The sequence below is a fragment of the Saimiri boliviensis genome, chromosome 2, assembly GCF_048565385.1.
Source record: "Saimiri boliviensis isolate mSaiBol1 chromosome 2, mSaiBol1.pri, whole genome shotgun sequence".
Classification (NCBI taxonomy): Eukaryota; Metazoa; Chordata; class Mammalia; order Primates; family Cebidae; genus Saimiri; species Saimiri boliviensis.
In genome coordinates this window covers 128,876,446-128,894,182 of record NC_133450.1, presented here as the reverse complement: position 1 = coordinate 128,894,182, position 17,737 = coordinate 128,876,446, and the positions used below count along the sequence as shown (strand labels likewise).

Genomic DNA, 17,737 nt, shown 5'->3' with positions numbered 1-17,737 from the left:
CTCTCACCACTCCTATTCAATATAGTACTGGAAGTTTTAGCCAGAGCAATCAGGCAAGAAAAAGAAATAAAGGGTATCCAAATTGGAAAGGAGGAAATCAAATTGTCTCTATTTGCAGATGACATGATTGTATATCTGGAAGACCCCATCATCTCAGCCCAAAATCTCCTGAAACTGATAAACAACTTCAGCAAAGTCTCAGGATACAAAATCAACGTGCAAAAATCACAAGCATTCCTATACACCAGTAATAGACTTCAAGAGAGCCAAATCAAGAACGAACTGCCATTCACAATTGCTACAAAGAGAATAAAGTACCTAGGAATACAACTAACAAGGAATGTAAAGGACCTCTTCAAGGAGAACTACAAGCCATTGCTCAACGAAATAAGAGAGGATACAAACAGATGGAGAAACATTCCATGTTCATGGTTAGGAAGAATCAACATCGTAAAAATGGCCATACTGCCCAGAGTAATTTACAGATTCAACGCTATTCCCATCAAGCTACCAATGACCTTCTTCACAGAACTGGAAAAAAACACCTTAAACTTCATATGGAACCAAAAGAGAGCCCGCATAGCCAAGTCAATTCTAAGCAAAAAGAACAAAGCAGGAGGCATCACACTACCGGACTTCAAACTATACTACAAGGCTACAGTAATCAAAACAGCATGGTACTGGTACCAAAACAGAGATACAGACCAATGGAACAGAACAGAGGCCTCAGAGGAAATACAACATACCCACAACCATCTGATCTTCGACAAACCTGACAAAAACAAGCAATGGGGAAAGGATTCCCTGTTTAATAAATGGTGTTGGGAAAACTGGCTAGCCATGTGCAGAAAGCAGAAACAGGACCCCTTCCTGACACCTTACACCAAAATTAACTCCAGATGGATTAAAGACTTAAACATCAGACCTAATACCATAAAAACCTTACAAGAAAATCTAGGCAAAACCATTCAGGACATAGGTGTAGGCAAGGACTTCATGACCAAAACGCCAAAAGCAATGGCAACAAAAGCCAAAATAGACAAATGGGACCTAATCAAACTCCACAGCTTCTGCACAGCAAAAGAAACAGTCAGTAGAGTGAATCGGCAACCAACAGAATGGGAAAAAATTTTTGCAGTCTACCCATCTGACAAGGGGCTGATATCCAGAATTTACAAAGAACTAAAGCAGATCTACAAGAAAAAAGCAAACAAGCCCATTCAAAAATGGGCAAAGGATATGAACAGATACTTTACAAAAGAAGACATACGGGAGGCCAGCAAACATATGAAAAAATGCTCATCATCACTGGTCATCAGAGAAATGCAAATCAAAACCACATTGAGATACCATCTCACACCAGTTAGAATGGCGATCATTAAAAAATCGGGAAACAACAGATGCTGGAGAGGATGTGGAGAAATAGGAACACTTTTACACTGTTGGTGGGAATGTAAATTAATTCAACCATTGTGGAAGACAGTGTGGCGATTCCTCAATGACCTAAAAATAGAAATCCCATTTGACCCAGCAATCCCATTACTGGGTATATATCCAAAGGATTATAAATCATTCTACTACAAGGACACATGCACACGAATGTTCATTGCAGCACTGTTTACAATAGCAAAGACCTGGAACCAACCCAAATGCCCAACGATGATAGACTGGATAGGGAAAATGTGGTACATATACACCATGGAATATTATGCAGCCATCAAAAACGATGAGTTCACATCCTTTGTAGGGACATGGATGAACCTGGAAACCATTATTCTCAGCAAACTGACACAAGAGCAGAAAATCAAACACCGTATATTCTCGCTCATAGGCGGGTGTTGAACAATGAGAACACATGGACACAGGGAGGGGAGCACTACACACTGGGATCCGTTGGGGGGAAATGGGGGAGGGGCGGGGGGTGGGGAGGTGGGAAGAGATAGCATGGGGAGAAATGACAGATACAGGTGAGGGGACGGAAGGAAGCAAAGCACACTGCCATGTGTGTACCTATGCAACAATCTTGCATGTTCATCACATGTACCCCAAAACCTAAAATGCAATAAAAAAAAAAAAAAAGAAAATACATGTTTGAACACCACCGGAAGCAAGGAAGGTGCTGCGTAATCATTAAGGAGTGGAGGCAGTTGGAGCTGTTAAAATGCCGGATTACCTCGGTGCCGATCAGCGGAAGACCAAAGAGGATGAGAAGGACGACAAGCCCATCCGAGCTCTGGATGAGGGGGATATTGCCTTGCTGAAAACTTACAGTCAGAGCACTTATTCTAAGCAGATCAAGCAAGTTGAAGATGACATTCAGCAGCTTCTCAAGAAAAGTAATGAGCTCACTGGTATTAAAGAATCTGACACTGGCCTGGCCCCTCCAGCACTTTGGGATTTGGCTGCAGATAAGCAGACACTCCAGAGTGAACAGCCTTTACAGGTTGCCAGGTGTACAAAGATAATCAATGCTGATTCAGAAAACACGTTTATACAAATGCTTGTGTATCAATGTTCACAGCAGTCATTCATAACAGCCCCCAAAGGGAAATAATCCAATGTCCATCAACAGATAATATGGATAAATAAAATGCAGTACAACTTTATCATGGAATATTATGGGGCAATAAAAAGAAATGAGGCACTGACACAGGGATGAACCTTGAAAACATTATGCTAAGTGAAGGAAGGCCGACAGCAAAGGGTACATAGTCTGTAATGCCATTTATCTGAAATGTTCACAACAGGCAAATCCAGAGAGACAAAAAGTCGATCAGTGGTTGCTCAGGGCTGGGAGTGGGTGAGGGAGGAGGGAACAATGACAGTGACTAGGTTTCTTTTTGAGGGAATGAAACTTCTAAAATCAGATGTGATGATGGTTGTACAATCCCATGTTCATGTTAAAAATCACTGACTCATATACTTTAAATGGGTGAATTGTAAGATCTGTGAATAATATCTCAACATATCGGTTAAAAACAACCATCTAGCAGTCCAGTCTACTTAAAAGTAGCAGCATTAGGAGTATGACAAAAAGTAGCAGGATACTTAAAAGTAGCAGCATTAGGAGTATGACAACTACAGAGCTTTGGATTCTTCAAAAAAAGTGGAAATTAATGTCTCTAAAAATATTGTGAACAAAATATACACACCCCACCACCAACAAGAAACAAACGGAACAGGCACGGCTCAGTCTGCTTAAGCGCTGGGCACACAGGGGCTCTAAGCTGCACAGCTTCTCAGACATGAACCGCAAAGAGGCCCAGGCCTTTTCTACCTGCCACACCAGGCCCAGGCACTGCTTGGGACAGAGGCCTTGTACTGGCTGCTTAAATTCCTGACCCTCTTCTTTTAGAGGGCAACAAACCATGGCCAGGCACCACCCCACCATGTATTCTTCCTTCTTTCACTCTTACTTTTCATCAGTGCCTTCTAGCTACAGAACAAAACAACAACAAAACCAAAAATCCAATCTGTAACTGCCCCCTATTCTACCACCAGATCCAGACAAACAAGGGGTAGACAAAGGCTATGTTCTCTTCTGAACTTAAATCAGAGCAGAAAGGAAAGAAAATGAACTGTCCCCTGCTCTTACCGTGACCACACAAGCATTTCATGTGCATCTATCTTCAAGGGACAGTCTAATTCATCACCAAGTTTTCACTCCGTGCCTTCTTCCCAACCACATGGGCATAAGGCAGAAATCACATTCCCAGTCCTGTAAGTCTATCAGTTTAATCTGGATCACTTTCTTTCATGGCATTACCGTGATCTAAAATGATATATTATTGGTTGGCTTATTTTATGGTTGTTTCTCACATGAACATGAAATCTTTATGAGGGCAGGAATCTTGCTCACTATTTTATTTCCTCACCCAAAAATGTGCCTGGCCCATGGAGGATGCTCAATTAGTGTCTGCTGACTGCTTAGGGAGCCCAGTGTGAGGTCTGGGTAGCAAACAAGTTAAGGTGGCAAGAGGAGAATCAAGGTAGGAGACAACGATCACAGGAAGAGGAGAAGCAATGATTACGTAATCCATAAAAACAATCTCAAGGGCTTTTTCAGCATCCTAAGTGGTGCCAGTAACCCATACTGCTACTGTGAAACGCCAGCCAGAGTCAAGGGTGGGCATCTGACCTGAACCAGGCCAACAGGAGTCTCGTCATTCTTTGTAGACTCTTCCCTCTTATGCTCAAGAGTGAGAATCAGATATTTTCTTAAACACAGAAAAATCTTCCATACATGTAAACTTAATATAGAATTTATATACTTACAAATCTAATATATAATAAAATATAATGAATACATAATAAGGAAGCATTAAGCAATAGGGGGAAATGAAATATTCAATACATGATGTAGGGAGAAATGATTGTTCAATAATTTTAGAAGAAAATAAACTAAAAAAAAAAAAAAGAAGTTCTATCCCTAACCCACATCATTTAAAAAAACTGGAATGCTCCTAACACAAAGAAATTTTAAACGCTTGAGGTGATGAAAACCCCAATTACCCTGATTTATCATTATACATTCTATGCTTCTATCTAAGTATCACATATATCTCATAAATAAATACAATGATTACATATCCATACTTAAAAACAACTTTTTAAAAAAAGGAAAAAAAAGAATTATGAACTGTAATGTGCAAAACAAAATTACGAAACTAACAGGAGAAAATATTAGAGATTTTTATGATTCTGGGGCTAGAGTGGCCTTCCGAAGAAATTGAGGGTTGAAATTAATGAAAGAAAAAGAGATATTCCCCAAGTGTCATTAGTCTGAACTGGTAAGGTTTTAGGGTATATATTCTCTGCTCAGTTTATGCTTATAACTATTCTTTAGGCACAAATCTGGGACAGGAACCCACAAGGCCAACTACATGATGGCCATGCTGGCGAATTCTGAATTTTAAGAGTTAACAACAGTAAATTAAAAAAAAAAAAAAAACAAGTTGATCTCAACCTCTGACACAGTAGACTGAAGTACAACAAAGAACATTACTTTCATGTTTTTCCAAAGCAAATATGCTAAGGAGGAAATAAAAGTATTTTTGGTCAAGAAGTCTACTCAATTCTGAAATACATAGCTTTGGGGAAAAAAAATCAGTAACTTAACAAAGAGTTCAATGAAAATTGGATTTAACATTTTACACTAAGCCACACTGGCTCCCCAGTAAGTGTGTGTTGGGGGTACTAGTTTTGGTAATGCCATTGAATAAAGTGTTTCCAGGTGGTGCTGACTTAAGTCACAATGGGATACAGTAAGAACAGCTGCAAATGACCTGGGACTGGGCTGTAAAGTATGACACTTCAGAGGACTGAGATTTGGGGGCTGAATAAAACCAACAGTGAACTAACTGCAGGATGTTAGACCATCTCAGCCAATCAGGACATACTGTCATTGACAGACAAATGACAGAGGAAGCACTGACAGAGGAAGGTCTCCTCAGCCAATCAGCATGGCTGTCCTGATCCCAGCACTGACAGGTGGAGGCCTTCTCAGCCAATCAGCATGGACTATTCTGACACCAGCTTGGTTCTGTCAATATTTCAACTCCATCCCATCATTAGAATTTTCCTGCACATGGCAGGACAAAATGTTTACTTCTGAACTATATAAGGGAACTACTATATTAATGTTTAAAAAAAAATTTAAAGAGGATAAAATAATAAATACAAATTCTAACATTTCTGCCCCATAGGGTAGTTGTGAGGATTACATGAGTTAATAAATACAAAGCACTTAGACTGATCCCTAGAAGGCAACTGACTTCTCTTACTATTATTATCATTATAATCCAGGATACATTACAAAGACAATTTTCACTCTTTAAGTACAATGACAAATTTTGGAACGGAGAATGCTTCTCCTGGGTAGCATTGTGTTAGGCTCAGATGTCTTGGCCTGCCCTGTTTATAAATCAGGACTGGGACATACTGGTTAAACTGTAATCACTTACCATATGGACTACTTCTGGGTAAATAGGCTCTGTGATCACATTCCGATTATGGGTGATATATTCTACCATTTCACTTAAAGCAGCTCGTTTTACTTCCTTCCACTTTAGGTCACTTAGTGGATCAGAAACAAAGTCAAAGAGGACGCAACACTGACGTAACTTCTGGATAAAAAGCTTCTCTTGATCAGCAGGAGGAACATCTGAAAAGCAGAAAGCAAAGTATATTGATCGCAAAAGTGCTTAACCCAAAGTTACTGTGAAACACGTTTAAGCTTCTATTTTTATTTTGAATAGAGATTCAAGAAAAAAGGACACGGGGTGGGGTAAACATTCCTTAAAGAAAATAAAAAGAAAAAACCCAGCTAGTCACTGGTCATATTATATATCTGGTATGCTGACATTTCCATGCTTTTTAACTCTTTCAAACCATGTCGAGAGCACTGTTAGAAATAAATTCCATCTACATGTGTTCATTCAACAAGTACTACCTGAGCAGCAATCATCACAGGCCTGTGTTGGGCAATGGAACAGGAGGCAACCATAAGGACCACGTCTGGACAAAGGGCGTGGACACATTCACACCATGTGATATCTGCAGAAGGTGGGTTCAGGCAAGGTAAAAAAGACCAGAGGGGGAAATGTGCCTCCTTACGTCTGTCTATAGGCTCTCAACTTACAACAGGGGAAGGGTAGGTGGTTGTCCACTCTGGCTAGATGACAAACAGAGTGACGGGCATCGGCACAAAGATGGTCAAAGCCAACTGTTACTTACACACATTCAAAGAGTTACTACCTTAGAGCCGCACCAAGCACACTGCATTCCCCTCATGCTGGTCTACAGTCAGGGTATATCACATGTGATGACTTACGTTAATGACAATGGCAATTTAGAAGCAGCAATAACGGTAACTATTCCTTAGTCAGTGCTTACCTGGGTCAGATATCACCCTAAAACTTTACACATATTGACACTTTCTTTTCATTTAATCTTTATAATAACACAACAGAGATAAAGAAAGAGGTGTAGAATATCACTGCAGGGTTGGCAAGTGGATGAAGCTAAATTCAAAGAAAGTTCTGAATTATTGTCCAGTATTCTGGGAAGTCTGGAAAACTTCTATCTGCCAGTGTGAACTTGACAGTTTCCTTGGGCTGAAGAGGAGATCCGTGGTGATATTAATGAATGGGATTTACTGATAAACATACTGATATGTGTCAAAGATTTGCAAAATGAGGCCGGGCGCGGTGGCTCACGCCTGTAATCCCAGCACTTTGGGAGGCGGAGGCGGGTGGATCACGAGGTCAAGAGATCAAGACCATCCTGGTCAACATGGTGAAACCCCGTCTCTACTAAAAATACAAAAAATTAGCTGGGCACAGTGGCGCGTGCCTGTAATCCCAGCTACTCAGGAGGCTGAGGCAGGAGAATTGCCTGAACCCAGGAGGAGGAGGTTGCGGTGAGCCAAGATCGCGCCATTGCACTCCAGCCTGGGTAACAACAGCGAAACTCTGTCTCAAAAAAAAGAAAAAAAAATTTGCAAAATGTTTTAGGAGAGTTGCATAACTTGATTAACAAGCATTTTCTAAACGATTAATAAACAGTGTTAATACCATTCTAGGGCAGAAGAGCCATCCAAAGTGCAATGTACCATTGATTTAGTGGAATAAAATTTACAGACCGCTCTCACTGATATGGTTTCAGATTCCACATTACAGATTACTTTAAGAAACTATTCATGCTAAGTTTTGATGTTATATCAAAGCAAGTGTCCACAACTATCTGAAAAGGTTACTAAAATACTCCTCCCTTCCCAACCATGCCTTCCCCACACCTCCACCAAAGCAACACATGGCAACAGACCGAATGCAGATGCAGATAGGAGACTCCTTGAGTTAATGTCTCATATTAAACCAGACATTACAGCGATTTGCAAAAATAAAGAATGATGCCATTCTTCGCAGTAAATTAGTTTTTGTTTTGGACAACAGGGCTATTTTTTCTTTCTTTTTGAGACTGATCTCATTCTGTTGCCTAGGCTGGAAAGCAGTGGCATGATCGTGCCTGCAACCTCTGCCTTCTGGATACAAATGATTCCTGTGCCTCAGCCTCCTGAGTAATTGGGACTACAGGTGTGCACCACCACACCCAGCTAATTTCTGTAATATTAGTAGAGACGGGGTTTCACTACGTTGGCCAGGCTAGTCTCAAACTCCTGGCCTCAAGTGATCCACTTGCCTCAGCCTTCCAAAGTGCTGGGATTACAGGTGTGAGCCACTGTGCCTGGCCAATGTGGCTACCTCATTTCTGTTAAAATGTAATAGGTTCATTATTATTATTATTATTATTTATTATTATTATTATTTTTTGAGACGGAGTTTCGCTCTCGTTACCCAGGCTGGAGTGCAATGGCGCGATCTCGGCTCACCGCAGCCTCCACCTCCTGGGTTCAAGCAATTCTCCTGCCTCAGCCTCCTGAGTAGCTGGGATTACAGGCACGTGCCACCATGCCCAGCTAATTTTTTTGTATTTTTTAGTAGAGACGGGGTTTCACCATGTTGACCAGGATGGGATGGTCTCGATCTCTTGACCTTGTGATCCACCCACCTCGGCCTCCCAAAGTGCTGGGATTACAGGCTTGAGCCACAGCGCCCGGCCTAGGTTCATTATTATTTTAAGAAATTAATATATACATGTTTAAACATTTCTCTGGTTTAATTTCAAATAGGTCAATAGCGATAGCTAAATTCACGTAAACAGTGCTCTTTGGGGTCCTGCATAGTTTTCAAGGAGTGTTGAGGCCTACTGTGCACACCAGCCTCACTCCAGGGAGTGCCCTGGGGGCGGTGGGGCTTTCCTGCTTTCCTGCAGCTCCCGCGCTGCGCTGCTTCTCTCCGAGCATGTCCAAACTCCTCTTGCCCTTCCCTGCCTCTACCGTCAACTTCCTGTTAAGGTTTCTTCCCCAAGGCCTTTCCTTACTGCCCAGTTCGGTGACATGTGTGACTCTGAGCAAGTCATTTGGCACTTGTTAGCGCTTTCAACAGCTAGCTATGGCTTAGTACCTCTTACTCCCCAGCTACATGCTTTCTGAGGGCAGGTGCCATGTGACTATGACTTCTAGTTCTCTAAATGCCCAAATGGCCAACACTGAGCCTTGCAAATAACAGGTATACAGACTCTGTTACCTGAACGGATCCATTCTATAGGAAGCTATGGTCTCTGTGTTTCCTATGCTGCATTCAGAGATAAGCAGCAAACATACAAGTCCATGGGAGGGGATGTACTGCCCGGAAGATACCTAAAACATCATGAGAACAAACATTTGATTCCTAAACACTTTGAGAATTCAGGGCTGTGCAACTATTTGAAACGAGCAACTGTCATTACAACGTTCAAGACTCTTCACATTCAGATAGCCAGGCTTTTTCAATGAAAAAGGGTTTATTTTTGGAATTATCTCTTGGCTTGCCTTTGATTCTCATCAATTCTAGGCCTTTGTACCCTGATTTACCAGGATTACCTTAAATGAGCTCATGTGTGTTGTCACAGCCTGTGTATTTGGAGCTGTCTGGCATGCTCACATTCTTGGCACTACAGAGACCTGAGAGCCCACCGTTCTCCCCAGGAGCCACGCAGACGCCCCGCATTCAGGACCTGTGCACAGCCTGGCTCCTAAGGACTGGCCAGTTAAGTCCTTTAAAAGAACATGCCCTTGCCAATTCCTCCTAATAGCAGTATTGAGCCAGTGCCGTTCCACCCACTTGGAGGTTACAACACAGATATGAGAGCTAACACAGCTTGCCAAAGGCCTCGGTGCTATGAAGTGGTAGATACACACACAAGAGCCAAATGTACCCTTTTCAGGGAATCAAAACTCATGCCCTAAAAGCATCACTGGCTTTATAAACACTGTACAGTTACTGATACTCAGAATAAATACTAAGTTATCATCCAAACACAAAAACAAATGTATTACAATTAAGAAGAGCAGAGTAACACTGTTTTTCATAAAATTTCTACCCAAAATGTTCTAAAAGGCAAGTGAATTTCAATTCTCCTAGGCTTCCAGACAGAGTGTTTCTGTACTGTTTTTGTTCGTAGACTAGAAGCAGATAGAAGTGATTATAATCTCATGAGCTCTTTTTTTCATTTAAAAAAATCTCATTTGACTTTTTTTTCTTTTCTTTTTCTTTTTTTTTTCTTTTTCTTTTTTTTTTTTTTTTTTACAATTTTACTGTTTTTAAAAAAACCTGTAACAATGAATTGGGTAACTGCATCCTTGGGCCCTGTCAAATATTTCCATACTTTTTTTTTTGAATGGAAGTTAATATAACTTCTTCTTTATCAACATATTAAAAAAATCTTATTTTCTGCTGTGTTAACAGGACTGTGCCACTGGGAAATAAAAATGGGTGGAAGTAGTGGAAGAATATGCTTTGTATCTTTACGCATTCTGATTTTTAATAGTAAAGTGTTATTACAAATGCCTTGTATTTGTATAGATAATTTTAGCTTTCCCATTATTTTAATTAATATGCTACTGTGAATTTGAGATAATTTCCAATTATTTCAAGATAAATCCTCAATCATAGCCAGAAGCAATATACATGGACATACGCAAAACCTGTAGGGGAGAGAAGACAAGACCCAGGGCATCCAAAATGACAGAAAGAAGGTGGAGATAAGAATGTGCTATTTTGGCTGGGCGCAGTGGCTCACACCTGTAATCCCAGCACTTTGGAAGGCTGAGACAGGTGGATAATCTGAGGTCAGGCTTTCGAGATCAGCCTAGCAAACATGGCAAAACCCCATCTCTACTAAAAATACAAAAAAAATTAGCTGGTGTGGTGGCAAGTGCCTGTAATCCCAGCTACTTGGGAGGCTGAGGCAGGAGAATCATTTGAACCCAGGAGGCAGAGGTTGTAGGGAGCCAAGATCACACCACTGCACTCCTGCCTGGATGACAGAGCGAGACTCTATCTCAAAAAAAAAAAAAAAAAAAAAAGAAAAAAATGTGCTATTCTTTAAAAAACTTACTCTCTTATTTACTAAAGGGAAACCTGTTATTAATCAGTGCTAAACAGAGATGCTTAACAAAGGTTACTTTTAAAGCAGGATGGGCGCACCCCTGTCTAGCTTTATGCATGCCCCTGGTCCCAACAGTCAGGGATTGAATGCATTTCACCGGTCACTGATGTCTAGAGTGCAGGGTGAGCCTGGGGTTACTCAATATTGGGATGTAGGAAGAAACCAGCAGAGTATCTATTTATAGTTTCGTCTTCTACAAAAAACAAGAAATTATGACATACTAATACTCAATATACAAATTTACATGCAGTGGAGGTGTGTGCTGGAGGTTGCTTTTGCTGCCAGGCAAGTGTGGACAGAAGAGTTAGGAGTCCAGCACTGGGACGTGAAGGCTTTTGTAACAAGCCATAAATGGCAGATACCACAGCCAACTTCACAGATGTTGCAACATGTACCTGCAGAATAGAGGGAGAGCTGTGGCACACATGCTTAGCCGCCAAATCGCAGAACATGCGGTGAAAAGGCTGAATTACTCTATTGTCACTATGCACCAAGAGGCATCATGTGAACTGTTTGTAGATAGGAAACTGATAGGAAAAAAAAAAAAAAAAAAAAAAAGCCAAGCCCCATTTAGATGAGAAGCCTTGGTGGTCAAAGAAATGCTCTAAGACAGAATACAGGACCAGCTTTCAGCTGCGTAGATGACGGGGCCTTCCAAATAAACATCACCCCGACGGAACAAAGACACAGCAGCAAAAACCACCAGTCTAGATGACGACCCACTCAAAAGATACCCCAGAAGGTGCAGGCTCACAAGGCTGGGAAGTACTTCCTGGTCACTCATGTAATATTCATGAAGCAGCTGAAGCAGCCAAGTTTCAAACACAGAGACCACAGGGTGATCAGGTCAAGCACCACCCTCAGCTTCCATGCACGTTTTTATTATTGTCCAGGCTGGAGTACAGTGGTATAATCCTGGCTCACTGCAACCTCGACCTTCCAGGCTCAAGCCATCCTCCTGCTCCAGCCCCTTGAGTCACTGGGACTACAGGCATGCCCCACCACACCTAGCTAATTTTTAAATTGTTTATAGAGACACAATCTCACTATGTTGGCCAAGGCTGATCTCAGCGCGCCAGCCGCGTGGGCATTCTTCCGTGCATGGTGCTCCCAGGGTCCTGGCAAATGGTGAGCCCACAGACAGATCTCACACAAAACACAAGTGCTCAAGCTCTCTGAAAGGCAGGAGCCAACCTTTAGCCATGGTGCCATCTTGTCTTTCAAATATATTTATTCTTAGTACAAAATGAATAGGAACAAAGTTGAACAAGTTGGGGCAGATTTGGAATTTGTCATTAACATGTACTAAATTCCACTCCCCTGTGCCAGATGAGAAAACTTAGCAGATGATGAGTTTCCTGCACTAAGAAAACAAAAGCTCAGCAGTACTCTTTTGTTTTTAAAGATAATATTAACATGCCATTTTTTGGAAATGGCCATTTCTCCATGACGCCTAGTGTCTCCTCTGTCCTAGAGCAGTGTCTGTGCAGGCAGGGCTCTCTCTCTTCTTGGCCACTGCCTCATCCTGCACCACCTGGATCCTGAGTTTCTACAGCCCTAGAAGACTGAAGATCTGGTTGATTCCTTTGCCTGGTCCCCCCTTCACGTTTTCACTGCTCACGGCCCTTTAGATTTCCCATACAGATCTGGGAGGACTCAACTATCTGGTAGGACTGAGTCTTCCAATCCGTGAACACGGATTATTTCACCAAGGACTCAAGTTTTCTTTAAATGTCTCCTAATAAAGTCTTCTAATTTTCTTCTAAAAATGTGCTAAACATTAATTTTTAGATTTATTCTTAGGTATTTGCTATGTTTTGATGTAATCGTCAATGGTACCTTTAAAAATATTTAATTTTCTAACTGCTGTTGTAATACTGAAAAAATGATTTTTGAGCATCCCTTTTATATGTAGCTACCTTGCTCAACTCTTAAGTGTCCTGATGCCGTATCTGTAAATCCCTCTGGTTTTCCTTTCATCTGCAAGTCCCCACATTGTTCTTCTCTTTCTTATCTACTGTGCTGACCAGGACCTCTGAGCAACTCTGAAAGGAGCAGTGAGAACGGCCCCTGCACCATCGCCGTCTCAGAGGGGAGCTTTTACCAGCTAACCACTAATTTGATGCTTGCTCTAGCAGCCTGTGGATGACAGTTACCCGAGTAAGAAACTGACCTATGGATTCAATGCTATCCCAGTCCATATCCCAACACACACTTCTGTGGAACTGAATACGTGGACTCTAAAACGCATGTGGAAATGCAACGGGTTAAGACTAACCAAGACATCCTGGAGAAGAACAAAGCTGGAAGACCTGCTGTTCCAGAAATCAAGACTGCTTGTAAATCTTCATTAATGAAAACAGCCAGGCTCTGTGCTGTCACATCGGCTTGTGCACGAATCAACACTTGACTTGTGACAGCAGCGGCCTGCAGAAGTGTGAGGAAAGGTCGGCCTTTCAACGTGTTGTGTTGGACAACTAGGTATACACGGACAAAAAAGAAAAAAAGAAAAACAAGAAAAGAACAAAGAAAAAAAGCAACTGGATCAAATTATATACATATATATTTAAAAAAACGAACCCCTGGTGGGTTTTAGACTTAAATCTGAGAGGCAAAACTCTGATGCTTTTAAAAAATAATACAGAAGAATGTCTTAGGTAGGGAAGGAAGTAGAGAAGGACTTCCTTAGACACAAAGCCAGTAATCGTTAAAAGACTGGTTGATCTATAATGAAATTAAACATTTTTCTTTTTGTTCTTTTCCCTGAGACAGTCTTGCTCTGTGGCTCAGGCTGGAGTACAGTGGCACAATCTCAGCTCACAGCAACCTCCACCTCCCGGGTTCAAGTGATTCTCCAGCCTCAGCCTCCTGAGTAGGTGGGACTACAGGTGTGCACCACCACGCCTGGCTAATTTTTGGATTTTTAGTAGAGATGGGGTTTCACCATGTTGGCCAGGCTGGTCTTGATCTCCTGACCTTGTGATCCACCCACCTCAGCCTCCCAAAGTCCTGGGATTACAGGCGTGAGCCACCGCACCTGGCCTGAATTTAAACGTTTTTCTTCATCGAGACACACAGAAGAATGAAAAGGCAAGTCACAGAATAGAACTATTTGAATACATATAACCAACAGACTTGGATAAACATATCCAATAAATCAGTAAGAAAACTCCAGAGCACAAATAAAAAAATAGGGAAAAGTCTTAACCAGGTTCTTCACAAAATATATCCAAATAGCTAATCACATATGAAAGGATCATCACTCTCATTAATAACCAGAGAAATGCCTATTAAAACCACTACGGCCAACACCAAATAGTGCCTCAGGGAGCCGCTTCGAGGCTGGAGCACGAATACCAGCCATGGCCAGGGTAGTGTGCTATCCCTGGTGTTGAGGACCCGCAGGCCTGACAGCTGGACAGCACTCCTGGCACACCACCTCAGAACACTCACAAACACGTGCATCACAACAGAGGTAAGGAATGTCCACAGCACACCGTCCTAACAGCTCCAACTACAAACACCCAAATGCCGATTAGTGGTGGATGAGGTCAATGCAATGCAGTCCATGTGACATTCCAAAGCAAGAGCCATGAAGGAAATACAGCCATACTCAATACGGATAAGCCTTATGAAATACTGTGACATCAAAGGGGCGTATAAAGAGGATTGATTCAGTATAATTTCATTTATAGGAAGTACAGAAATAGGCATCCCTAAAACTATAGAAGACTTACAGGGGGCTTTTAGGGTGTCCAGCCTGAATGGTGGTTATATGAGTATTTGTTTCATAATTATTCACTACACACTTGTTTCATATGCTTCTGTGAGTTATATTTCAAATAAAAAAGACTAAACATACATGCATATGTCTAAAAAATGAAAATGGAAAGAACCTAGTGAGACGTGAGTCTCCTTCTGCACACCACCCTCTGGCCTCCCTCTCTTCTCCCAACTCCCACTCTTACAAATGGGGTGACCTGGGCTATTCCAGGTGTGCACTCAGGTGCACGAACGTCAGCCGTTTCCCATATGGTTTTAGATGCGTCAACGCCGATGAGCTCTAAACTCACCTGGCTCTACCTAAGACTGAAGACACACTCGAACACATGAAATCTCAACACAGTTTCTTTTCTTTTTTGAGATGAATTCTCGCTCTGTTGCCCAGGCTGAAGTGCAGTGGCACGATCTCGGCTCTCTGCAACCTCCGCCTCCCGGGTTCACGTGATTCTCCTGCCTCAGCCTCCTGAGTAGCTGGGACTACAGGTGCACCACCATGCTTGGCTAATTTTCATATTTTTAGTAGAGATGGGGTTTTTACCATGTTGGCCAGGATGGTCTAGAAATCCTGACCTTGTGATCCGCCCGCCTCGGCCTCCCAAAGTGCTGGAATTACAGGCGTGAGCCACCATGCCCGGCCCCCCAACAACATTTCTAACGTTCTTCTACACAGGGTCTCATGTTGAAGAATTTAAGTTTTGAATTTTTTTAATTGAAAAACTTTTCCAGTTAAGACAGAGATCTAGGTGATCTCTAATTTTTTTCTACTTACATAAAGATTCTCTCATTCTCTCTTAAAAGATCAGTAATTATGCTTGCAAATGGATAAAATCAAGACTGTGGTATGATGTGCTTATCAGATCTAAAGCATCTGTGGGGAGCAACTGGGATGTAAGAACTAAGTCTCAGGGCAGCCCCAACCTCGAGGACGCAGGCTGCATCCCCAGGAAGTCTTTCACAAACGCATCCCGTACATAACACGCCAGGCACTGTGCGAGGCATTGATGATACAAGAGATACTTTGAAACACAACATCTGACCTAAAAGAAAACTACTAAAACACAGGAGGTGATGAATTCTGCTGGGAGACATGGGCATGAGGCTCAGGGAGAACAGGAACCACATCTGCGGAGAGGCTCAAGACGCTGGGAAGGCACTCAAGGCTGCACTAAACAGGGAGACTGTCTAGAGCAGGCGTCCCCAAACTTTTTACACAGGGGGCCAGTTCACTGTCCCTCAGACCGTTGGAGGGCCGCCACATACTGTGCTCCTCTCACTGACCACCAATGAAAGAGGTGCCCCTTCCTGAAGTGCGGTGGGGGGCCGGATAAATGGCCTCAGGGGGCCGCTTACGGCCCCCGTGGCCCGGGCGGTAGTTTGGGGACGCCTGGTCTAGAGGCACTCACTTGTCAATCACAGGGGCCTGAAATCGACAGGACAGATGAATCAGGCTGCATTCTCCTGGAAAATCAATTTTCCTCAAAAGATAGTACCTTAAAAATGAGGACAAATGATTCTATCTTACATAACCTACACTAATCATACTGGATGCTTAATTACAAATTTTCCCAGAGGAGGAACTTTGTTTTGTCCACCATTTTTATCCTTAGCATCTAAAACGGGCAAGCACATAGTAGGGTCACAGGTGTTTGCTGAATGAAGAGATCAATCTGGGGAAAACAAATTCAGGTAGTTTAACTGAGAGGCACTGTAACTTGAAATATTTATAACAAAATAACGCCACCTGTATCAGAGTAGAATGCAAGATCTACATAAACTTTTAAGATACAACTCAGGTCTTCAGAGAAACTGCTCTTAGCAGGCATTGCTCCTTTGTGGAATCTCTGCAGTCAGAGGCACTTTGACAGAAAATCTAAAAGGTCCTGTGGGAAGAGAGATTTGAATCAGAGGATTTTTAAGCAGATGAGTGATCCAACTTGACCTCTGTTCAGGAGAGACACAGGTGAACTGAAACCAAGAAGCCAGAGGCAGGCCCTCTCCTTCAGAAGAGAAGGGCAGAGCTACAGCTGGGGAGCCTGGCCCTCAGCTTTCTCCCAGGTCACGCCACACGCAAGCTCCGCCTTCCGGGGGGTGCAGGCCCTGTCAGCCCGCGTTTTTGGTAACAAGGATCTCTTATGCTATAAATCCAAACTTCTACAACTGGAAAGCACGATAAATAAAAGTAATAATGAAATTCTCCCTTCTATATATCTACAAAATGTCAAGACTAACTTCTACCCTGACCCTTAGCACCTACACGACTTCGAAACTGGGTCAGTCTTCTCACAGTTTGTAACTTGGTTGATGACTTCTGAAATTTACAATAAATCTTTCTTAATTTCAAAGTGCAAGTATCTTATTTTATCCATTCTAATGCGTACATTTTCCATATTAATCTCTAAAATCAAGTCGCATCTTTCACTTTTTCTTTCTTGGTAATTCTTTAAAAATGTTTCGGACTACAATTAACCGTGCCTTAGATGTGATGAGATATGGTATCTTAGCTTCCATACACATATGTGCCTCTGCTCAGGTTTCTAAATGGATATTATTTAATTCAAATGTAGCCAACGTCCCTGCCTCACTCCAGGTCTGTCTGTATCACCCAATGTAAAGGAACTGAGGAAGGTGGCTGCAGGAAGCAGACAGGATTTTGGAAGAGGCCATGCCCACCCTAAGTGCTCCCCCGTTCCAGCATGTGGCTGCCTGCAGCTAAGTCTGTTTGGCAAGGCTCCATGAGAAACCGGGAGAGGCAGCGCACAGCCCTTCCTGCCGCCGGGGATGCTGAAGCCCTCCTTCCACTCTGTGTGGGTGGACTTTGGGCAAAAGGAACAGTACCACTCCATACACTTCACTTAGGTATAAATTTGGTAACGTGGGGCCAGCCTGCAGTTTCCATACTGACACT

General features: G+C 42.4%; 1 protein-coding gene across 9 annotated transcripts in view; it reads right to left on the bottom strand.

Annotated features, from left to right (window-relative positions):
- Positions 1–17,737, bottom strand: part of PPP2R5C (protein phosphatase 2 regulatory subunit B'gamma) — a 175,825-nt gene that overhangs the window by 71,995 nt on the left and 86,093 nt on the right. For 8 of the 9 annotated variants that reach the window (XM_039462803.2, XM_039462806.2, XM_039462804.2 and 5 more), the window contains one exon: positions 5,964–6,163. In XM_039462803.2, the coding sequence (XP_039318737.1) occupies positions 5,964–6,163 (200 nt within the window). Of the gene's footprint in view, positions 1–5,963; positions 6,164–9,146; positions 9,254–17,737 lie in introns of those variants that run through there. The other variant, XM_010352363.3, reaches the window with a different exon arrangement.